The sequence below is a fragment of the Syngnathus acus genome, chromosome 9, assembly GCF_901709675.1.
Source record: "Syngnathus acus chromosome 9, fSynAcu1.2, whole genome shotgun sequence".
NCBI classification, from domain to species: Eukaryota; Metazoa; Chordata; class Actinopteri; order Syngnathiformes; family Syngnathidae; genus Syngnathus; species Syngnathus acus.
In genome coordinates, this window is record NC_051094.1 from 10,174,082 (window position 1) to 10,199,823 (window position 25,742).

General features: G+C 41.5%; 1 protein-coding gene across 2 annotated transcripts in view; it reads left to right on the forward strand.

The window, feature by feature from the left end:
- The first annotated feature begins 3,791 nt into the window (after positions 1 to 3,791).
- tcf7l1b (transcription factor 7 like 1b) overlaps positions 3,792 to 25,742 on the forward strand; it is a 30,410-nt gene continuing 8,459 nt past the window's right edge. The window contains exons 1-4 of one of the 2 annotated variants that reach the window (XM_037258542.1): positions 3,792 to 4,586; positions 4,701 to 4,773; positions 4,855 to 4,982; positions 23,004 to 23,087. In XM_037258542.1, coding sequence (XP_037114437.1) covers positions 4,401 to 4,586; positions 4,701 to 4,773; positions 4,855 to 4,982; positions 23,004 to 23,087 — 471 coding nt within the window. In that variant the 5' untranslated portion in view covers positions 3,792 to 4,400. The remainder of the gene's footprint in view (positions 4,587 to 4,700; positions 4,774 to 4,854; positions 4,983 to 23,003; positions 23,088 to 25,742) is intronic. The other variant, XM_037258543.1, reaches the window with a different exon arrangement.

Genomic DNA, 25,742 nt, shown 5'->3' on the forward strand with positions numbered 1-25,742 from the left:
CGGGCGGAGATTCCGCCTGTTCAAATCTCTCCTGACCCCTCATCATCATGCCGTTAAAATCAATCCCACTCTAACGAGACAATTTCAAATGGAGGAAGAGGATTTTTGGGTAAATACGAGGGCGGCAAAGAGTCTGCATTTATTATAGCGAAAACATTATTTACTTTGACAACATTTTGAATACATTTTACCCCCTATGAAACGCTCTCAGTGCTGCTAATTTGATGACGACAATTCCTGTTATTGAGAATAACCAGTCAAAGTGCCGAATCACAAATATTGGCTTTTGTTTACTTCACACACGTCGGAAAGTTAACAAATATTTTTGGCTTCATTGATTGCTGTTTGGTTAGTTAATCGGGAGATCATGTAATCTAAAATACATAAACAATTTCCACAAACCCTGAAGAACTCATTAAATTGGTACAAATGGGAGATTTGTCTTTGAGTGACGACGTCTAACAAATAGCAGACATCAGAAAGAATACAACATATAAAATGAATAGTAACAAACACAAATACAGTGGCGATCAAAAGTTTACACACCCCAGGTGAACATTTGTATTCATGGCAATGAAGAACCCAAAGAAGGATGGAAAAATCTCCAAAAGGCATCAAAGTACAGATGAGACATTCTTATATCAAAAAAGTTACATTTTATCTCCATCATTTATAGTTTCATGGCTCGATCACAATCGTTGTCTGCAAGTGATGTTAATCTCAAAGTTTCTGTCTTTCCTTGGCTGCTTTATAAAATTAATGCAAATTTTACCTGAGGTGTCTAAACTTTCGATCTCCACAGTAGGTATGATGATTATCGTTGTGCCGCGTGTAAATCAAGGCAAAACAGGGGATGTTGTGCCTTTGTGCACCATGGTGGGATGGAAGTAATCTTTTCCCTGCCAATCCTAATGGCATCCCTTATTTGCATCAAAATCAGTAGTATGTTGAGTTTGACATTGCAGAAACTGAAATAGACTCACTATTGCCCATGCATGACATTGACAGCCGGTAAACCAGACTCCCCTTTAAGGATGATGTAGTTGGCCGTGCATGTGACATGGGCAACTGGAGACCGTCTTGCACCCCTGATCCTGTGACCCCTGACCCCCCCCCCCCCCCCCCCCCCAATAGTGACAAACCAGTTGACCACCGTGCCCCGCAAGAGCAATAGTCAACTAAAAAGAAATAGTTTTTCTGATGGCATTTAAAAAGTGGTTTACAGATGACAGTGCAAAATCTATTCCCGTTCATACACACCTAAAGTATAAATGACTGGAAATGTTAATGACGCGATGCATGCCAGGCCAGTAGTTGGCGACAGCACTTTGGAAAGAAACATGACACATGCTCAACAACTCCCTATTCTTCCTAGTTTATCCCCGATGGTTCCTTGAATACACTTTTTTGGCATATTGGTGAGCATTGCTGGAGAAGCCACAAAGGCACTGTGGTCCACCATTGTTGTTTTGGTTGTGACTGCACAGGCTCAGGCTGAACACAGACTATTTTCAGATTTTAGGTACGATTTGGCACAAAGCATCAACATGACCTTTACAAATGATTGCCTTTTCGAGCTTCCAAATGCTATTGTCATCTGAACCGACCTGTTTTATTATTTTTAAGCACATAGACAGCCGGGGGTTTCCTTGTATTATACCTTTCATTCCAACAAGCACATTCTGTTGGAATAAAGCATCTCAACTAAGATTTGTGTATTTGTCACAAGTGTGTTATGTCTCACTGTGCTGCAACATTGTACTGTGAACAACAGGAGTCTGCCTGCATGTCTACGGTGGCTGAGATATAGCACATAACTGAATGTGAGAGCTATCCCTATTCGTCAACTTCTAATGCATGCATTAATCAATTCTCTGTCTCAACCTGTTTTGATATTTAATTTACATTGTTAATCATTCATCGACCCTGAAAAATTGTTGTTGCACCTGCTGGAGCATGCTTGTCTGGTTTACCCCTGACCTGTAATTTCTTTTTGAAATTCTGTATTTACTTTCCTTGATGTGGATATAATTTTAGCTCATTAATATACAAGATGGCAGCATGAAACATTTTGAGTATATGAATATAATATTTTGTGTGGGCATTCAAGAGAATGCCTTCCATTGTGTAGATAGGATACTATAGCCCACAAAAACCAAGATCTGTTTGCCTGGGGACAATATGAGTGCAACCACGTATTTATGCAAACAAGCAAACTGCGATCCTCTTTGCAATTCTCAGTCATGCAGTCAACTATACGTTGCCTTCTATTGAATACTGTTACATGCACACACTCAGGGGGAGAAGGGATCTAATGAGGCCCATGGAGACGCTGAATTGTCAGTCAACCCTCAGCATGCTGACACAGTGCACAACATCAAGAACATCATTTTTTCAAGGTAGGGCAGCCTGTCAAAATCCGTCAAGAATTTTGTAGGTCCATGTAAATGTTGCAGTAAAGGTTAAGGAAATGCCATAGCATCAACTGTACCAATGTTGTCTCTATGGCCCATTTGAAAACACATCTCTATGCCACAGTTCAGTGCATACAAATTGCTACTTAGTTACAGAATTACAGAGTGCACATGAAGTAGCTCAGATACCTTCTGGACAAGAGGGTAAACATATCGAGCGCACCTTAACAGACTCGAACTTCAGCTGCAGCTAACCAGCCCAAACAACAAGACACCTGTGATAAGAGTCAAAATAAGTTCATTTCTTTCTCGTGTTCTTATTAATATAATAATATCCAGCATCCAGGCGGTTAATTATTCAGGTCAATGCTTGATACTTTGAGTTCAACTTTGAAAGAATTGAAAGAAGGTGCGTTTGATTTGCCTCGCCAACTGACCCGCACTGAGGCACGGCTACTTCGTGCGCACGCTCTTAACGATTTCATGCACACGGGCAACTACTTCGTGTGCACGCTCTAACTATTTTGTGCACACGAAGTAGTATGCGCAAAAGTTGTAGTTTATGCCCACAAAGTAGCACTTTGTGTGTACATAATAGAGCGTGTGCACAAATTACTTTTTTGTTAGTAATGTCATGTCTGGGGCGCCAAAGATTTATGTGCAGGTTCGTCTACAGGAAAAAAAAAAAAAAGAACTCTAACCACTTCCTTTCTTCCATGACTTCTTGCAACACTGGCCCTCCAGTCCTGTTCCTCATATGAACAATGTGAGCCATGTATTTAAGTCTTGTGTGAGAAAAAACAAGAGGCAGACTCTCAGAGGAGGCCCTGGATAGTTGCCTCACTCTGCCTTGAGTTGCGCCACCAACATACTGATCCCAGGTGCTCAATCTTATGCCTCTCCCAGATTATTGTTTGACAGCACATGCAATTATGACAACATGTAATTATAACACCACGCTCATGACATGCCAATCATTTAAGGTGAAGTCTTGTCGACGTAAAGTTCTGATAACCACAATTTTTTTGCTGGTCTTGCTCAATTTTATTTTACTAAATAAAGTACATAACGTGTTGACATCATGATATTAACAATCATACAGGAATAAATAATAAACAATGACAGCAATGTTAAATGCTCCGTCATTAACTTTTTTAAGACCAACTTTCTCATTACATTGTGTTGCTGTACCTAATTTTGTGGCCAAACAGTGCGTAAAATTTGCCGCGTGGAACATAATCCGAAAAGACGAACAAAAGTTGGATGTCTTTATTGTGTGTTGGTATCTTGAGGGTTAAGAATAGCAGCTTTGCTGGACGAAGAAGTGTCGGTTTTCAGAGTAAACTCCTCCTCTATACGCACGCTTGGGCTGCGCTCTTCCACTTGAGCAGCCAACTTGTTATCTGGGCACATTCTCGGGCTGCGATGTGGAGGGAAAGAGCGACCGCGTCCAGATAAACATATACTTCTTGATTTTATTTCCTGACATTTACTCCAAACAACCCATTAGACTCTTTGTTTCTTTTCGGAGGCAAACAACCACACGTAGGCTCAAACTTTAGGAGTCAAGCCGCCACAAATTCTCGCGTGTTTTTTTCCCCTTCTTTGGGCTGTAGCCATTGTTTCCTCACACATGGATCTTTAGTGCATTGAGTAACCTCTCGCTGGCTTGGACTGCAGTAGTTTTTTTTTTTGTGGGCCCCGGGGCTCTGCATGAGGACATCCCACAGTGGGGACGCGCGCTAAAGGGACGCACGCGCTTCCAAGGAGACAAACTTTGACAAGTTGCTGCAAATACCGTGGATTACTATTGCCATGGACGTCGGGACCACGTCCAGAAGATGAAAAATGGACACTTTCTTGTAGTTAGTTGTGTCTCACCACGGAACCTTTCAGACGATCTGATTACAAGTGGTTTGTTCTAGCGGCTGCACTCACGATCTTTTTTCTTCCACTCTTGTCGATCCACTTTACTGGTGTGCAAAAATGCCTCAGCTGAACGGAGGCGGCGGCGATGATTTGGGGGCCAATGATGAAATGATATCGTTTAAAGACGAAGGGGAGCAGGAGGAAAAGATCTCCGAAAATGTCTCGGCGGAAAGAGATTTGGATGACGTTAAATCCTCGCTAGTAAACGAGTCGGAAAACAACAGCAGTTCGTCAGACTCTGAGGTAAAAACTCAACGAAACCTTTATTTCTCCAAACCCTTTTATCTGCATCTTTGTGCTTTATTTGAATTTTCCGAAAAGTTTAACTAGTTTATATGTGCGCATGCCCCTTGTCAGCAAGCAGAGAGGCGCCCCCAAACCAGAGTTGACGCCGAAAGTTATGAGAAAGCAAGAGACTACTTTACTGAAGGTAAGAAAGGCAAAAAAAACATCCGATGTAGACTCAAAAATAGTTTTGCATGTGTTGACTAACTAATGCGTATATTTGCAGCACTGAGAAGACAGCACGATGGAGGTCTCTTTAAGAGCCCCCACTACCCTGGCTACCCCTTTCTCATGATCCCAGACCTCACCAATCCATACTTATCCAATGGCTCTCTTTCTCCCAGTACAAGAACAGTAAGTTTCCATGTCCTTAGCTAATCTCAAACACTCTTTCCTGTCGTCTCTCACACTCCTCACCAACTTTTGCCCAGCCTAAAAGTTTCTTGTGCACTGCCAGAGGGCCATATTTCCTCTGTGGCCTCCCAAGGAATTACTTCTTTGTCTTTAAGAGGGTGATCAGAATTAGCTGGTTTTTAGATTTGCATTTAATTATGCAAATGATTGATTTCTTCAAAATTATTTGAATGTTGTGGAAACATTGACTATTTACTTAGTATTTCGCATGGTTCTGTATGCAATTGTCTTTAATGGTTGTGGTGTTTTTGTTTCGTGCTGCTACCCATCAGTTCAACGTGTTTACACTGTGTGCAACTTCGAAAAAGGAATTGCTCAAGTCACACCCAATAGTCACGACCAAGTAAGAGCTTGCTTTGACATATATATAGGTGGCATCACACTACCGTGTCTGACAGTGGTTTGTTCACAGACATTTTTTTAAGGTTTTGATTTGACAGATTTAACGTGTTGATGGAGAGCTTGCAGGAGCTTGTTAAGCATGACATGATACGTTCAGCACAATGTTAGTCAAAAGAAAGAAAGACGTGCTGACAATTAAAATTTTCCACTAAGCTAAATGTGATCCCAGCACCGTGTACGTTTTTTTTTTTTTTTTAATCCTCTCGAATTTTACTCATTTACCTTTAAGCGGGTCATACTTTCTCTTGGAAAAAAAAAGTTTCATGTTGGAAAGCTGTTTCTCAGATTAGTCCATCCCCCAACCCTTTTCACTCCCACCCCCCAAAACAAGTACTTTCGTTAAGGCCCGCAGGCATCGGACTGAAAAGACCCCCTCCCACTTTTCTTTTTTTTTCCGTCATCTTTTCACTGTTGCAGGCCCTCTCCCCTCACCTCCCCGTACCTTCCATTCAATTAGAAAGGCGTTAGTTGACCATTGTTATTCTGAACAGTCTTGATGGCTTCATTGGAGGTCTCCATTGGGGCTCATTAACTAAATGGCCACTCTTACTGGGCCATACACGAAAACTTGTACCTCATACAAATTGTTTCTTATGGCCACCATAGTCGATGTCCAACATATACTGTATACTGTATCTAATGAGTTTCTTGAAGGTTTATATTTGCATGTCTACATTATCTCATTGTCTACCGCCCCTGGGCCTTTCATTGTTACTACTTAAATTGAAGCTTGTTGCTTAAGATAAAAAAAAAAATAGTGAAAGGCTCAGACCCTCCACATGAGCTAAGAAAGAATGAGGTCAATAGGGCAGGGCTAGCTGACAGCGTCTATCGTCACCATAGCAGAAAAAAAAAAGCAAGCAAACAAAAGCTGGCATACTTAAGAGCCATCTTGGGGGTTCTCCATATTGCACAGTTCTTTAATATTGACTAGTCTAATTGATGGTTTGTCTTTTTGTCCTAAAGCTCAAACTTGGTTTGTTTGAGTAGTGCAGTGCAATCATTTCTCCAACAGCCTGACGTTTAGGCGAGAGTTTATCTTATGGTCTTTACAGTTACATTCATCACACAAATGCTTGTTGAAAACACAGAATGTCTCGTGAGATAAGATTTGCCCCAAGGGTACCCTGAAATGTGCTGTCATCCCCGGAGCCTTAAGGGACAAACAATCCACTGGCCTAGCCCCGGTTTATTTATTGTGCCTTGTTGCTTTGGGCCTGACAAGTTTGTTTTATGTGCAGTTTTTTTGTATGTTTGTGCAACATGAGACATGCTCAAGTTGCAAACAGATCATGTGATTAATTGCAGGTAACACAATCTTCTGCTTTTGTTTGCGTGGCCACAACTGCCATTTAATAGGTTTAAAAGGTTATTGAAAGTATTTCTTGTTCTGACGTGTACAACAATGCGTGCAGGCTTGTTTTTGGTTTTACACAGCCTCTTTGTATCTGTTTTTAGTATCATTTTAGACACGTATACGATTGGTGTAATCTCATTTACTGCAGCGTACTTTACGACATATACGGTCAATATAATAAAACTTGTGGAATACAGTAAAGAGTAATCAGGCGATTGTGGAGCGTTTAAATTTGGATGTGGTGAATCTATCATGAGCAATGAGAGACGGGCTACATGGGATCAGCTTAGACTTCCCCTGAGGGCCAAGCATAACTGATTTAAAGCCCATTCCGAGCTGACATTCCGCTGTAATCCAGCGAGGGCTGAGGAGGAGGTTTTATGTTTGCAGAGATGTTCCACCAGACGCCTGCCTGTTCAGGGGCGGAGATTTGTCCCACCAAGTCTAAATCCAGCTTGTTGTTTGTCAATCCACTGACGTGATCGTCACCTCATTGTTCCAGTAGTGACAGAGCGCTGCCAGATTTAATGGCTGAATCTGCTTCATGGCCACGTCTGACAGCCTCATCAGCACTTTGAAACAATTCTGCAAGTATCATCATCGCCACTAAAGAGTGAAATGCCTCTTGTGTGTGAGAAGTTGCGAGTAAGCGAGAGCGAGGTTAGCCTCTCAAATATATCTCCATCAAACATACAAACTCATGAGCATGATTGTTGAATAGAATTTTGTGGGAGATTGAGATATGAATGGAGAGCTTGTGTAAGTCTGAACATGTCAGAGGCTACAATTGCATGCTTCTCTGACCCCCCCCCCCCCTTTTTCTGTTGCGATTGCTGCTTAAATCAGACAAAGAAATGTCAACACAGACATTGTCCTGATGAATAAAAGGGCCTCTCCCTACATAAGCAAATGCTGTTTGTGTGGAGGTGTCTTTTCATCAGGTTGCACACTCTATTCACCTTGCTACGTGCGTGTATGCGTGCACTCATGCGTGGAGCACGTTTATGTGTGTAAAGTCTGCGAGGGTTAGGGGAGGTGCTGATGGCGTGTTCAGGTGAAGCCCCGTGGATACTTTGCAACAGAGGCAACAGTGTCCAGCGCTCACATTCTAACAACCCCCAGTGTTGTATTCCTCTGCTGCAAGTAATCTGAATTCTAGAGTGCAAATATTTTTTCAGCCAAGCACTGTGTCAACAGAGACAGCATTTCTGACTGGCTATATAGTTTTTAAAAAGATTTTTTCCCTTCAAAGGCAAACACCTCCACCAGTTTAGTGGTACTGATTAATTAGAAACCAATTGGCAGCAACCACGGAAATGTCATTGTTGGTTTAGAGACTTTTGCTAATATTCGCTTCAGTTCATCGAGACTGCTTGTCTCATTAGGGTCACAAGCGTACCCCAGCTGGCGAGAGGCACCCCGAATTGGTCGACGGTCAATCACATGGTAAACGTTGACAGACATCTGTTGACGTGCATATTCATCATGATTAATAATTTATCGATTGTGGGACAAATCATTAGCATTTTTACCACAGGTATAAAATTAAATAAATCACTCTAAAACCTAAAACCAACAAAATATTCTAGATTAACTGATATAAACTGATACCATTTTTTGTGACACCTGAGGCTGAACATGAGTCCACTTTCTACAACTTCCAATATATCGCATATTCTTCTCTTCCGACGCTTTTCTTTTAAAATAATAATAAAAAGTCCTCATAAAAAGTTGCCACAAAATGCTAACAACGCAAAGTGGAGCTCTTGTGAGGTATTCAACGGCTTAATGCGTGCCTAACCATAGATTGAACTCCGAAACTATTCAAAGAAATTTTTCCTGAAAAAAGAAAACCTCAGCTTCAGATGTTTGACTGTATTCTAATATTGTCCTATTTCTGAATCTCTGTTCATATCTTTCACTCCACCAATGGCTCATCAAGTTTAGTTAGAGCAAAACAAAGTCAATCAAATTATTGTAGTAGTTATATTTGCAATTTACACCCTGCACAAAAGAATTCATGGCAATGTCAGATCAGCAGATGCCATGTGAGGTGACACTCAAATATGCGTTACCGCTGTGGCTTTATGCACAACCTGTCTTTCTGGGTTTAATGGGAACATGTGTTGCTTTGCTAGTTCCTCAATTCCATGCAACGCTTGAGTGGATCTGTTGGAAATGGTGTCAGTCTTGCTCCGTCTTCTTCCCCAGCGGGGCTCTACGAAAAGCAAGAGATAGCGTCGACGTCTCTACCCTGTAGCCTTGCTAGTTCACTACCTACCCGCCCGCCCGCCTGGCATTACAAATTCTGTTTAAAGTGCACTCTGGCTTCTCCAGTGTGGGGCCCATCAGGAGCATCTCAGCACCCTTTGAGGAAAGGATCACCAACATCTCTCTCAAGCCGCACGCTCTCCGTATTCAGTGACATCAATGAATCCCTTTGATGTAACAGCATGAATATGTGTGCAAATGTGCTTTTATCGATTGATGTGTTTTCCTCTTCTTGTGTTTGGCTGACGCTACGACATAGTCCGGGCTTTTCGGTACATCATTTTTCCGTGTGGACACGTTGGTCGAACTTTGTCGTTGGCCAAAGGTGAACATACTTCACCTGAAATTGCCCTGCCATCTCCTTTTGTCTCTGTCAGAGCTTTGAAAGTATGATGTAGACCATGTATGTGAGATTGCTTACCAAAAGAGACTTACGTCTTCTTACTGAGACACTTTTAAATAGTTTAACACTAATTTATTCCTGTTGAAAATTACTGCAAACTTCTTATCTGCAAATGTACATCATTCATATAGCTGGCTGTGAATGGTCAGTAGATCAGCGTGCCCTTTAGCCTTTATGGGACTGACAGCTGCTCATCATCATTAACCATGGAGACAAAAAAAAACAAAAAACGAGACATGTATGTCACATAAAATGACAGTTACGTCATTTTCTGAATCGTTAGTCCTGGTGCAGGGACCAATTCTGTAGTTCTAGGCTTTCTTTCTATCCTTTGACATAAAACAAAAAAATGCTGATCCATTATAAAAGTGACGCTTAGTATTGTTCATTGTTTTGCGATATCTGGGAAATTAAAAGCATCATCATTATTATTATTATTATTTGCTATATTGCATTCTCTCGTCATTTGACAAGAATGACATTGCACGTTATGTGGTTGATGATGCGCATCACTTAAGTACAAGTCTAAGGCCATTGGAGAAAGTTTACAGTCTGTGACTCTTCGCCAATTGTCAATTGCTAATTGTCAATTGTCAATTGGTCACTGACTACAAAGAGCCTCGAGACATTAAGAGCTCAGTCACCTGCTAGCAAGGAATGGTAAAGAAAATGAGGGACAGCACTTTTTTCCTCTCATTGCCAATCTTAACTAGGGATGCCCCGAGTTGGTATTTGGTATCGTCCCTCGATCCGGCTCTTATGAGTAATGGACAAAATTGGATTCAATCATGGGATCGGCCGATCCAGTTGTCACGTGTTTTTGCGGTGCCGACACGCTTTATGGCTGTCGTAAATCATCAGGCCAACATGTCTGCTGTGTGGGATTGTTTTTCGCGAGAAAAAGACAAACATCAATCAGCCACATGCAATTACTGTAAACAACCGGTTTCTCATGGAGGTACCAACTTTAATGCAACTAATTTGATTCGTCACTTACAAAGAATCATCTGTGTTTGAGATTTTACAAGCGCAAGATACAAGATACAAAGACAGGTGAGTCCTTTATAGCTTTCCCATAATTATTTATTCACAATTGTCATTATTCTACGTGAATTAATAATGTTCTTATCAGTATTTCTCAAACCCAGATAACCAGAAAGATATGCTCTTAGAGATGGTGGCCGAAGGTCATCCTAACCAGCATGTTAAATGAAGAGCCAGTGAGAAAAGCACCTCGTGAAAGTCCATCAGCTGAAACCAGCAAACTCAGAGGCCTCTTTGATGAGATTTTGGAAGGAAATGAAGTTGAAAGGAGGTCTCTGCTTCAACTATTACTGAGGTGCAGAACTACCTCTGTGAACAAACCATTTCCAGGTCACTCAGTCCTCTGAAGGGCCCATGCTTAAACAGAGTCCCTTCACTGGCTGTTGTTGCAGCCAAGTTTCTCTGCGCTGTGCACGGACAGTGAGAGGCACTTGAGTGCTACCTCAAATGTCCTGGATGAGATGCAAAACCGTCTGTCAGCTTGTGTTCATCAAAAAGAACTTTCATTTAATCATTTGAGGGTTAGAAAAAAAGTTACCACCCATCTTTGGCAGCTCTGATAGAGTGTAAGACAGGGTTTTGTTCAAATATTTGTTTTTTTGCACTTTTCAGCACTTTTTCCCCATGTTTTAGTCTGGGATGTTCAGCACCAGTACTTTTGAAAGAGTAATATTTATTTTGATAATCTACTTTTGAGAAATTCAGCACCCAATGTGGAACAAACCATTTATTTTTGTATGTTGAGGTACGACAGATTTGCATAATAATAAGTTACTTTATTATGATATATTATTTTAATGTACAATTTAAGATGACCTTTGCTTAGGCTTAAGCTGCAAAAGATTAACATATAATTATTCATTTATTCTTTCTTGTGATCTGAAATAAAACACTGAAGCAATCTCTTCAATCGGTGTTAAAATTTCTTCCACATCTTAAGTGTAAAAAATAAAAACCGCCAATTTGCGGCTGATAAAACAATAGCTACGCTCTGATTGGCTAAATCGGTACAAATGTTTTTTTCTTTTTTGATGTGCGAGATTTAAATTGTTTAAAAACAATGCTGCAACAAATAGTAAAAATACAGAAATAATAACACCGCAAAATCTACAAAATAACACAACGGGGTTTCACCATATTCTTTTTTTAAAAGGCTCAATTTGTTTTCCTGCGGGGTTGTTGTGGGAATATTGTGTCCTGCTCTGGACTCTGTATGTAGCTCTTACGCTATAGTTGAGGTCACATAAAAAATGCCTCCCCCCCCCCCTTAATTGTACCTTAAACATTTAACTCCGTGCTAATAAAATGTGATTGTACAGCAGGAAGAAAAAGAAAATGCTCTAAACAGGGTTTCATCAGTCTGGTATTTCGAGCAGCTGTTTTCAGTTTAAGCTCTCCAGGCTGCAGTTGAGGAGGGAGAGAGAGCAAGCAAGACAAGGGAGATTGTTGACAAGATGGTGGTGGAGGGAGCAGAAACTGGGGCAGATATGGGTCTGACTATTCCTTGCCTGTTATCCTGAAGTGGGCCCGCTTCCAGACCTTGAGGCACTCACTTATCGGGGGATACTTGTCTCCCACAGAGCGCCATGCCTTGCCATTCCCTCTCACAGCCCAATCAGCAAGCAGCAGGAAGCCATCAAGTCACATACTACATGTCACATCAGTACTGCTAAGATTTCTATCAGGCTCCTCCTTGCTTCATATCCACAGAGGGATGGCTAAAGGCCATGTCGTACACTATGTGTTTCATATCATATCAGTGAGGTTGTACTGGTCATACTAAATTAAGAAGTGAATGGATATCCGTCCAGGATGAGAGTAGTTGACAGCAAGCAGAGCAGCTGTTCTTCATGTTAAACCTATAAATCACTTTTGCCGCTTCCCGCTGAGTTTGTTCCAGCGGTGGCGATGCAACTTTATAGCATCCATTGATAGCAATGTCAGGTTCAATGCATTAAACCGTTATAGAATTAGGAACCAGCTTATCAAAGTGTTGACTTTTTAAGGATCTGCTTTAGTGCTGTAGTAGATAATGTTAAATCTGTTTTGAAGCCACCAGACAATGTATTTTACATTAGTAACAACAACCCAGTTGTATTAAGAAAATCCAATTTAATGATGAAGCTGTTAAGGCAGTGTTAATTGGTATAGTGGTATTAGATAAGTACAAAGGCATTGATGCAGTTCATTCCTAAACTCCTCTGAGGTTGGTAGCTGATGCAAAGTTTTAGTTTTACACAAGCAGCACAGTTTTGTCGTCTGCCCTCAGCTTTTCTACCCCCCGAGTTGGGCGGGATAGCAGTCAAGAAGTGGGCAGGTACTCGAATACGAGTGTCGAATCTACGTCACACCGGCGTCAAAAGTAGATCCGCTCATTTTGCAAGCCTTTTAGCTTTTATTGCTAATTACGGGCAATCGAAGAACCGCATAGACCAAAAAAACAAAGTTTCCCCTTTTTATGCATACCATAGGTCAAAAAATGACATGAATTAAGTTTGACTAATCCATGTCCTTTTTTGACCTATGGTGTGCATAAAAGAGCGGAAAATCAGTTTTTTTGGTTGCCATGAGATTTTTATCCCCAATGGCTGCATTGATTCATTACTTATTCATTTAATTAAGACACAAAATAACATGTACATTTGAAAAATGTGTATATACTAAAAATACTGTAAACAAAATGTACTGTCTACATAAATATAAACATAACATGAGTCAGAAATTTGAACATGGTTTCGCATTCAATAGCATGAGAAACCCTGTCCAAACATATGACTGGCAGTGTGTGTGTGTGTGTGTGTGTGTGTGTGCGTGTGTGTGTGTGTGTGTGTGTGTGTGTGTGCGCGCGCGCGCCAGTGTGTTTGTGTGCATTCGTGTGTATACAGTGGACCCTTGTTATTGGGAGGGCATGGCAAGTGAAAATCCACAAAGACTTGACACTTCTTCATAACTGCCATGGGAAAAACAATATTCTGAAAGAAAAAAACAAAGCGGGTGAATGGGCCAACGAAAAAATACAATTAAGCAGGGTATCCGGATTAATGGGATATGATAAAGAAAGGAGCAAATAGGTAAGTGTGTGTGTGTGTGTGTGTGTTCTACGTTTTGACCATGGTATTGAGTATCAGTATATGAGTATCAGTTTTGACATAAATTATTCAGGTATCAAAGTCGGAATTTTAGTATCATGACAACCGAGTTTGTATTACTCCTCGGCTTGTAACACACAAGTGAAAAACATTCTGTTCGGTTCTGTTTGATAGTTCAATTGATTTTTGGGCAATATCAAATGAAGTAAATTTGTGAAATATGGAACTTTTAAATTATGTCACTCAAATGTAACAAATTAGTCAAAAAGATAATCACGGATTAACTTTTAACATTTGAGAGGGAGAATTTGTCCTTGACTATTTGATGACTATAATTATGCTGATTCCAGTTTTATTGTTTTCATACAAGTGTCCCATTAAATTACAACTTCGAATTTTCAATAATACAACCTCCGAGTGCCCCTTACTTACCTCAGTTACCCTTATAAACCAATTGTAGTTAAGGAGTCACAATGTTCTGGCAAGCGTTAAATTAGATTACAGCCGAGCAAAAGCACAGGTCATCCTAAATGTGTAGCAGCCTTATCTCAAGACCGACTTGTGAATCTTGAGGAATAAACCACAGTAACATCTGATGGACTGTTTGTGCCACATCTGTATGTCACGAACCTTAAAATGTTGAGGTAATGTTCTAGATTAGTTCTAATGACTGTGGTTGAGAAACCTTGTGTTACTTAGACATAAGACACTAGTGAAATTCCCCTTGTGCCCAACTCGGATGATCAGCATGATTAGGTTTCTTTATTTGGTGACTTAATCATGTGACGTTTTCAGATTGTACTGTCAGCTCGAGCATTAGGCCAATCTTAGTGCTCTCTGTTGACATAATCCCTTTGCCATTTCTGTGGCTGGACATCAAATCCTTACAAATGTCGCTGGCTTTTGCCTCACATTTAGAGTATCTACACCAAAAAAAAAAAAAAAAATCAACCTTATATGACATGGGATGGGTCGCGAAGCCCTTTTGTTTGATTCGTAAAATAAGTTGGAGGGGTTGGCTATTGGAGATCCCTGAAGCAGGCTTTAGGGGCAGGTCTGATTCTCGTGTGAAATGGGGAGGCTCTATAGCTCTCGGCTGACTTAACTGGGGCTGTATGGGTGTGTTGGCAGGGGGAGCGCCGGCCATGAATAGGTTCTTTGACTACCTCAGACTTGCCCTGAAAGGCAGGACAAAAACCCTAGGGCAACGGCTTAGAGCCTCACAGCTGAGCTCCAGAATGCTTGGCCCAGTCTTCCTCCCTCTTTGCCTGATTTAAATACTACAGTGGCTTTCAGCATACTGGAGACGAAGGCTCGCATTCACATGGCCGCACATATGCCGCCGACTTTTCTCTGTTTTTGTTGACGGTTTATTAATGCCGATGCTCTCGGAATAAGTCCGCAGAACCTTTCTGATGCGGTGGGGGCACCAGCGAATCACTTAAAAGAGGAAGATTAGTATCACGTTGTTCTTATTAGATGGAGTTTATATTGATCGTCCCTAATTGTCGGCATGTGTGTATCGCTCACAATTTACACTGACTCTGCTTTGTGTCATTTTGGAGCATTTTACTCATCTCCAGTCAAGATGGATGTGCTTATAAGTAAACAAGATTGAATACCTGTCAGGGTGCCCACTTCTAACAGCCTCATTGTAGACATGTGTCAAAACCAAAGTAAAATGCCACACATCTTTTCCTGCAGAGTTAATGGGGTTATTGGAGTCCTGAGCAGACACTCTCTCTCTCCGCAGAGTGTCTAGTTTCAGATGTCACTCAGAGCTTTGTTTGCCCCCCAGGGTGAAGGGTTAGAGGCCAAGGTTCAGGGCCAGTTGGCTGAGTGGCCACAAAAGCCCAAGCTATCCTCGGTACATCCGATCCCTTCTTCCACACCGGCCTTCTCCCACAATGAAGGGATCAGCTTGCAACATTTGCCTTTTCTTATTATAATCGAGAATTCATTTCACTTATGTTACAATGTAATAAGGATAGCGTTTCACGGTGAGGTCAGAAATCTGCTTTCCATTTTGGCCTTGATACTTAAGTGTGTAAACCTGCACAATGTGTGGCACTTCCCCTTGCTGGAATTTTTTTCCATCCGGCTACTGTGCCATTCCAATAGTAACTTTGAAAATGTGTTCTAATCGTCGTACTTAACATTTATTGATAGACAAAGATGGATTCTGTCTTTTTTGGCCAGGCGACATTTTAGGCTCTCGGGCAAACTTTCACACCGGGTAATGAAAAAAGGTCTCATGTTTCCTTTGTTTAAAACACCTCTGGAAGTTTGGGAGCACATAACCTTACCCTCGTCAGCCCCCACCCACGATCTCAACTTTTCCCTGCCCCGCCACCACCCAAACATGTCCTCCAGCCAGGTTTATTATGCCGTTTCACGCAGACCAAAATTGCAGCTGCATGGAGAACAATCTGGAGCACATTAGCACAGGCACTGTGATTTATAAATTGTTTCTCAGGCCATAAATCCCTGCTGTAATTGTGCGCAAGCACCCCTCTCCTCCTCCGGTCACTCCCCCCTTCACTCTCACTCGCTCTCTCTTTCCCAGTGTCTCGCTCAGAACAACTTACAGTTCTTGGTTTTGCTCTAATTGTTTGCAGCAGTGTGCAGTTTGGACCGAGAAGTTCGGTAAATGGCGGCACAGATTTGAGGTTTCAGAAACAGCTCTTCAAGAAAGATAAACTTTCCTACTTGCATTCTGTTCATAAACCCTGAGTGAGACTGTTGTTGTTGTTATGTTAAAATAACAAAATGTGAGTGGTTGCCTTTTCATGCTTTGCATTCCTGGATTCTGTGTAATTGTAAGGGGACGCTCCTGAAAAAAGTCTGCAGAAATCTGATATTAAGAGCATAATCACCTTGAGGTTTTAATTAGAGTGTACTAAAACTGAACGATAGCAGCAGCTGTATATACGTATACTTGAAACTGTCAAGTTTGGCGCAGTGTGTGAAACATTGAACTCTTTTTAATTGACCAGAAAACATCTGCCAGTATGCATATGAGGGGAATTTTCTTATACCAACACATACATGCAATTATTCCTAGATTGCAAAGAATTTTTGTCAGTATGATGAACGCTAAATAATCTTACAACAGAAAAATGTTTGTCTTGCAAAAAGTTAAAAGAAGCCAAGTGAATTGGACAGCCATATATCAATGGGTCATGATTCCATGCTCAATACCACAGCATGATGGAAATCCAAACTGCAAGTGGGGACTTTTAACAAATGTTTGAGATTTAAAAAATGCTTGGCTGCTTTCCAGCTCTCACTGCAGTCTGCTGACAATACGCATAGCTAACCCTGGGGAATGTCACGGCAGTAGGTCGGGTTCTGTCTCGTACTGAGAGGATGAATGTTATGAATATTGTGAGAAACATTTCTTGTCCTGTTACTACCATGGCGTTGTATATCAAACAACTTGAAGCCAGAACATTTTGTTTACTATTATAAGTTTAATTTAATGAGCACTGGGAAGGTGGCATTTGACCAAATCATTTTGCTTAGAGCACCTATGATTTTCTTAAATAACTTTTTCCATCACCTGTGTGAAAGTATTTTAAAATGCACAATTCCCACAGGCCTGTGTGGCGGAGCATAGTTGCGGCGTACAAAAATGCACGTGTGCGCGTGCATGTGTGTGTTTGAGTGGGACAGAGCTGGTGTGCAGGTGGTGAGCAGGCAGACAGGAGAGTCAGAGTGGGTTTAACAGTGGGGTGTTAGGGATGTCAGGTAGTAAAATGTGAGATGAGGCAGGGCCCAGAAGTCTGTGGGCCTGGAGATTTGTGCTCGTGTTCACAGAGCAAACACAGGAGGCATCTGCAGGCAGCTGTGTGTGTGTGTGTGTATGTGTGGAAGGGGGGGGTGCTCACATTCGGGACAGGGGGTGGGGGCGGCTTGGGGAAGCTGGGTGGTGTTAGGTGGTGGTGAGGAGTGGAGGGGAAGGAGGCATGGGGGTGGACTAGCAGAGTGAACACAATCAGCCCTCTGTTTTCATAAGACTTGTGGTATGTGCGAGCAGAAACAAATGTGTTTAATTTAGTCACTTAAAAAAAAATCTTTTGCCTTCCTTACGCGTACGTCTGGCCACTTCATTGTTTCAAACTTGTTCAATGCCTTGTCTGTTGTCTTCAACTCTTTTTAAGGAAGTGTATTTAAAGGAAAAGCCATGAAAAATCTCTTAACTGTCCCCCAACTGAGAAAAGCAAGATGGCGGTGGGGGCTTGTGGAGTAATCATTGTGCTGCGCTATTCACCCGGGTCATTGTGAGCAGGCTTATCATTACCTCTAATGCTTAGGCAGGAAATTCTGCATTATATCAATCAGTCTGGGCTCAGCTATAAATGAAAGGTTCTCACTTGTGCACCACTGGCGTCGACCCAGAGGTACACACTCACTATATATTCCAAGTCGAGCTTTACTGTAAAACTCCAGCCGAGTGCTGCTAACCACCTTGTGAGTTAATTACACAGACGTTTACGGCTGTGAATTTCAACGAAATAAGCCTACTCCCTGAACAATAAAAAAAGTTGTGTTCCTGTGCAACTGGACAAACAATGGCGCAGGATACAAAACGTGACGACACCTTTGACACTGGAGGTGTATGCAGTCTTGACACGAGAGCATGCTGACACTGAACAGAGGTGCCGGTGACAATTGAAAACAGATCTCCAAGGTTTAAGAAACCACGTAACTAACTTCTTGTAATTGACTTGAACGGCTTTACGCCCTCCTCTCTCTCTTTATGAGATGGCTTCGCTCCTACCAGATGCATAGTAGTTATGTTCTGGGGTGTTTAATTATACCGTTAGTTTGACATGACCTGCTGCTAGCACAATAACTCACCTATTCATCACGTTAAACATAGTTAAAAATCTTTGTGCAATTATGTGCCATTAAAATGAACTGAAAGTCAGCTCGGTAGAGTAGCTACATGGTATAGCAGCACATGCGAGCTCTGAGTTAACGCTCTAAAGCTGTGGATACAGGAAGCAATAACTCAGGATCGTGTCATGCAAAAGGAAGAGAAAAAAAGAATCCTGCAAAAGCTGCTTGACTTGCAAAAATTCAAACTCACTGGGTTAGAATATTAAAGAAGCTCTTTTGGGGGTGGGTTTATCTTGGCCTTGTGTTTTGTTCATGCTGTTTTATGACTGAAACTGCAATAAATTCACTCCCAGGACTTTTCAAATAAAAACAGCTTGTGGGCCAATTTGACAATGTACAGATTATCCATGAGTCAGTCAGACATTTTTAGCATATTACGCAGGACAAAATGTGAACTATGACACTGCTGTTCACTATTACAACAAACATGGTTTTTCTCAAAATATTCTGAACTAATCTGAAAATCTCATTCGACAGAGGTGCGGGAGGCTCTGTTGTAATCATCTTAGAAATCTTGGAACAACATTGAAGTTGTGTTGTTAGGACCTTGCTTGACGCTGCCTCCACTCTTCACTCTCTGCTCTCCCTCTTTGCACTAATAGTTCTTTTGTGTACAAGAGCATGTTAAGAGGCCAATGAGCCTGGCCTTAATAGGCCATGTTACCATAGAAACCACAGCACTCTGGACGTCTGACCTTTGACCTATTTTTTTTTTTTTCTTGCTGTGAATAAGAGTGCGGGGCGACCAAGCGGGTCACAATAGAAGCCCGGCAAACCGAGGGAGTGTCCCTGACATAGTCACTTAACTTCATTCCTCAGTAGGCTAATGGGCACTTCAAATGTGGTAGGCTGCTATCTCCAATATGGAACTGTGGGTTAATATAAAAAAAAAAAGGACTATGTGTGAGAAACTAACAGAAGTGGCAAATGTAGTTGAAATATTTTTTTTAATTGCTTTTGAGTGTATTTTGCAGGGGAGCAAAAATACCCTGCATATAGAGTACAAGAGACATAATGATGTCTTAAGAATAGGCTTACTTTCTACTCCGCCTTCTAGATATGTTTGTTGTTTCTCTCTTTCTGTACCCTCTTTGTAGATAGTCTTAATAAATGGCTTCCTCCTTCACTAATCTCATTACTTCATGGTGGTGATGGGATAAGAAGGTCTGGTGGCCATTGAGAATTTTGCTTTGGCCCAATAGTGCTTTGCGAGACTGACCAGCTGAGCCGCTTGTCGTTTCCCCATCAATTACACAGTAATTAGCACAATGACTACAGAGGTTTGCTTAAGTATTGTCAATGTAATTGCCTCTAATGTCGGCAAACAATGAGTTTAATGCAAACTTGGAGACAAGGCGGGGGGCTCCTTATCGCCGTTCCTTTGTTCCGAAAGCTTTAATTGTTTTTTATGCGTAGATCGGGTTGAGGTGTCAATAGCTCCTTGCATAAGCAGGTGATATCAGCAGAGCAAACCAGGGAGGGACTGTTGTGTCGGTGCCTGACAGGGCTATTGTCTGGAGCTGCTGTTCATATGGGCAGGGGACGGTAATTAACACCTCAGTCAAAAGAGCAAGCTGTGTGGCCCATTTGTTTGCTGTTGGGGGCTAAAAGAAAACAATGGGGAGGGGTTCTCCACACAGTAGGTGATTGACATTATCTGCCGGAGCGATCCGCCGAGGCATTCCTGCTGCTATGCTATTCACTACAAGTTAGGCGAAGCCATTTCACAAGCGTGAGGCCTCGTCTGAGCCGTCCCTTTGCACACATTCACCCTTTTATTTGCTCTTTGACTTTGTCTGATTGGATCGTTGCCGCTAAAGTTACCCGACTCCGAGTGTCCTTTTGTGTACAATTTTAGATTGAATTTGCAAGATTTTCTGTTTTTCTGACGGTGCAATTATGATTATTGCTCTGTGTGGTTAGTTGCTTGTATAGTTGTGGATTTTTTTTCTGTCCCTTTGGCAGAGCATGCGACTTAGTTTGACAGTAAATGTCCAGGCATCTGTCTCTTTTCCACACTGTGATGTTGGCCTGCAGGATAGAACCACACATTTCACAGATGACAAAGACTCTTGGCTGTGTTTTCCAGCACTCTGTGAGAGCAGTGCAACAATTAGAACCCCACTTTGGCAGGCCACACGCCCCAGAGCATATGTCATATTCACTCTTCAAAAAACCAAAGGGTTCCAGTTTGGAAAAATGCTGTAGCGTCTTTGCCACCTTTGTTGCATCTGGGTCCTGTGAAAGTAGCACATTGATTGATGTTTATTCTGAGCATTGGAGGCTGCAAGCAAAGCTGGAAGACAATTAAAGAATTGTAAAAATGGATCAGCTGAGCATCACTTAGCCACACATTTCTTTCACTTGTAATAGTGCTTCCAACTCTCATGCTGCTTGAACCAGATTTGTGTATGAACCCGGACCATAAGTACGTTCCACTTGTATTAAAGTAAACTGAAGCTGACTAAATTGTAGTTAATTTCAAAGTACATTGGTTTGCTTTGCTGGTGGTTTCAAACTTTTTGCACTAATTCAGAATCTGCCCTAGTTTCTTCTTTATCTAGTGCATCATATAATAATAATAATAATAATAATAATAATTAGAACTAAAGAACTAAATTCAGCAACAGGTGGATTTTTTAAATGAAAAATCAGCAATGAACAACAACACATTTTAAAATCTTGATTGTGCAAGCTTATTATAGGTCAAAAAATGAAACTGTCTTAAAAACCTGATGTCCTAAAAAAAGAGGACTCACATCCTCCTGTGCCCTCACAGTTTTCATGTGTTTGTGAGTGGCATTCTGCTGTTTGTATCATACACTCAGCAGCTAATGTGACAGTAAGCAACTCGGAAGTGTGTGAATTGCTCCATCGGGTGCGCTGGCAATTAAAAGAAAGATAGGTGCTGTTAAAAAAAAGGGGGCCTTAGGGCACGTTCCTCATTCTTGGCAGAAAGCTGTCAAAAGTGGATGGATTGGGTAGGAGAGTCATGGTGGGCAGGGCTGGGCTTAACCAAATGCTCACAATGGCACTTGTTTCATTTGTGGAAGGCCTCATGATTGACATAGATTAGATGGAGAAAACTGCATTGTTTTGGATTTTATCCCCACAGTGCAGCATTCATTAGGCACCATGCACACAGTGACAGAAAGTTTCAATAGTGCGCTCGCAGTCAGTAAAAGCAACTGGCTCCTGACAGTTGTATGGACTTGGGCCCATTAGTTGGAAGCCACAATTCAGCCTCGCGCAGAATAGTGAAAATGAAGAGGGCTGATGTCAAGAAATTCCCCACTTTTTTTCCCAAGAGAAAGAGGGTCCCCTTCCCCCTGGCCGGGTACGCTGTTGGACCCCAGCTGTCAGGAAACAATACCTCCGCCTGCTCGACAAACTCATTCCTGAAAATGTTTTTTTCCCCTCTTGTCCCTTTTCCCCTTCTGCTATAATGTCTTTTCCATTTTTAACCCACAGCCATCCAAGCTTCCTTCCTCCTTACAAACAGGAGTGATGAATGGTGTTTTAAAAATCCAAACGTGAAAGCATGACTCCTCCAGCCAGCTTGTTTGTCATCATTTATCCTGCACCAATTTTTGAAAAGATATATATTTACATGTCTTGCCATTAAGTGTCACATTTAATCCATCCTTCAGCAGTTTTTGTCAGTGGAGATAAGCCTGCTGGTGAATGGGGATCCATTAGGACAATGCTGTGTAAATAAATGACAGTGGTGCAGCAAGCTGGAATTCAGAGCCCATGAAACACAGATTCCCAAAAGCAACAAAAAAAAAAGTTTTTATTTTTTTTTAAACATGGACACGGATGAGCAAAATTAATATGAAATCGTCCCAAGATGAAAAAAGAAACCTGCATGCATGACAAACTGCTGTACGCGACATTTAAAGTGATTCATAAACCAGATGGTCGAGACGTGCTTTTCAAAATTTGGCTTCATGCTAACTCGATTGCTGGAGGACCAAAAAAATGTTGAACTTGTTGCGTTGTGCTGTAAATCAAAAGAGAGAAAAACTTGAGCACACAGCTCTGTATTCTGCGACCAATTGGTGAGTGCTACCGAATGCAAATAATTACACGATCTTTTGATAACTGTAAAGAAAAAAACAAACGTGAAAAATAGTGATAGAGAAGGTGGGACAAAAGGCCAAATCAATTGAGACAGAGTCTGCAGCCCAACCTTTGGTTGCACTCTTATTGGGGCTTCCTTCCAGCTGTCTCCTTTCACCCGCACTGCGATGGGCATTCACAGCTGGCCACTTGTTTTTCCTTGACAAACAGCAGTTTCACAGCCATCAACCAGTCGGCTGTTGACACCAGTCACTTTCACTTCAATAATAGGTGTGGACTCTAAAGTTGAGTCGAAATAACTGAAGCCACAATACATTCATGCAGACAAATCTTTTATCAATGTTGGCTCGTCTTGTTGTATGCCTTGAGCTGTTACTTCAATCTGCTACTTTGCCTTTTCTCCACAGTATTTGCAGATGAAATGGCCTCTTCTGGATGTCCCCAGCTCTGCAGGACTCAAAGATTCCCGCTCTCCAACACCAGGCCATTTAGTGAGTGCACAAAAACACCATAACACAGCAGCTGTTTACACCTTAATTGAAATATTTCATTGCATATGAGATCACATTTGGAGTCAGCATTCCCTATCTTTCACAATAGTGAAGTGTTTGTCTTGATGTGTGCGTCAGAGATAAAGAGAGTTCTGTTTGACCAAAAAAAAAAAAAAAAAGTTTCATGACCTGAAGGTAGAAAAGAAGGTTTAAAATTTGGGGTGGGAAGGCGGGGGTGGTGGTCATTTAAAAAAATCCCACAAACCAAAGTCTGTGTACGTATACATTCTCTAGAAATCACTCCTTCCTGCATACTTGGTACTAATGAAATGTTATCTTCAGGCTACATCCTGAAAACTTTAATCAAATTATCAAACCAATCATGCAAGTTTACAGGAAGAATTCATTTTCAGTGAAGAAAGTAAACGCTTTAATCAAACTATCACCATAATGCAGTTATTTCCAATTACAGAGCCATAGTCTGCATTTGAATCTCCTGGTTCACATCGCTCCACACAAAGTTCTAAACAGCTGCAGCACCCAGGGGCAAACTGCTGACTTCTTTGTCTGTCAAAATGGCAATAACTCAGTTGCTTCCATGAAGCTCTCAAGTGTGACGCTCCATGCCCGTCTTGAACTTTCCCACACAGGTGTAAACCTGAAGTCCTGGTAGTGTCTCGCTGCAGTTAGATGATGCGTGGTGTCAGCAGACCCGTCTGGTTTGTGTTTGGACTGTGACATGTGGGACTGAAAACATTATTTTCTTTTTAATTTGCTTAACTTTGCGTGACGTTCTTGGCAGCTATCCGCATCTTCACCTGCCTGATAGAGAGGTCATGCCAGGCACCACTTGTGTCACACTTAAGTAAAGAAGTGATTGTGATTCAGCCGCTTGACCTCAGATACCTTTTCGCGACATGCTTGCTGAGTTTGTGGTCAATTTACTGCCTTCCATAATCGCAGTGATGCACATGACAAAGTCCTCATCGAGCGCATTCAATGGGAAGCGATTGTATTGGGTGCTGTTGGCCCGTGGGAATCCACCATTGACTACTCTCACTTGAAACCAAAGACAAATATTTTATTAGAAAAATGTTCTGACCTGCCAGTGACCCTGGTGACTTTTCTTTGACACTAGCTGCTTTTGCAATTTCACTGTGTGCTGCTCACTTCATTTTGAAAGATCAAAAAGAGATTAACAATTACAATTTGGTTCTTTTGGAGAGCTTTTGAGTAGTTTTAGAAAAGAATCAGAAAATAGCAAAAAGTCAAAGTTTTGGTTATCACATCAATATTTTTAAAGCCATATCTTCTACTCTAACGGGTATGACCTGTGACTGGCCGATGACCAGTTCAGGGTATAGCCCGCCTCTCCCACCTAATGAAAGCTGGGATGGGCTCCAACACACCAATGACCCTATATAATGCCTTGTAATTTAAATATGATTTTATTTGGTAAAGGACTGTCATTTTATTTTAATTCAATGATACGTATTTGCTGACTCTAATCCTCTAATCAAAGGCTGTTTGTATTTTTTTAACATTAATTCAATAATGGAATACATTGGTAATTTAGCTCTAATACAAAGTAAAGAAAGGGAAAATTTAGGAAAAATGCTGAAGATTTTGTAGCGAGGACTCAGATAGGAGACATTCACCATACTTTTCTGGTGACCATTTTATCTAAAGGTGGTAAATGTGCTTACCTTGAGTGAAAGTGTCCTTCCACCTCACTCTGGGCCAGGAGCTCACATTCCCCTCTGGTGTCTCGCCGCTGAGAAGGAGCAAGGCTGATTATGTGCTCATTACTCCAGCTGAGGAGCGTGGATGTAGGAGGGTAGCGGCAGGCTGTCTCTCCGAGCTTGCAGGCTCCCCGTGCCCCCCAACCTATTCACTAATGAGAGCAAAGGGAAGGGTGGGCACCCACAGGGGTCCAAGGATTACTGCCCAGGGCGAAAAGGGAGCGATAGGAGGGAGTGAGAATACATCAGTAGGGGCTGCTTAAGCAGACTTCCACTCATTCCCTAACATGAAGTGCATTGTTTTTTTTTCTTCTAATAATCTACTAGAAAGGACTTAATGATTGTTTCTGGAAAATATTATACAATAGAATACTTATTATGCATTATGATACTCGGCGTATAAGCTTTTCAACCTACTTGCATAAAAAGAGACTATCCTTCTATGTACGCCAATAAATCCAGTAATTATTCCGTGACATGTTTTTATATTCAAGTTATACTTAAAATATTATTAAGGAATCATCACAGTCACAAGTATAATATTAGTTGGAATTATAAGACTGTGCTAATTCTGGCGGGGTACAACAAGGGGTAATACTGTACATTGCAAATCATAGTAATTGCTAGATAGGAATGTCAGGGAAAGACCAGTTCTATCACTATGCAGATTTGGTCCATAGGGCCTCTATGCAAATCAAAACTTCCTTTCGCCTGAGATCCTCAATTATTCAATAGACAGGTTTGTTTAGCATTCAGCGAGTATTGCATTTGGTCGGAACGCTAGCAATGGGAAGACCGGGCTAAAGGGAATCGTGTTTCTACGAGACAGGCGCTAGGCAAACAACGTGCAAACCCCAAAAGTCCTCATATGTCTTTGTGTTCAACTGGCTGCTTCTTTATGAATAATCCATCA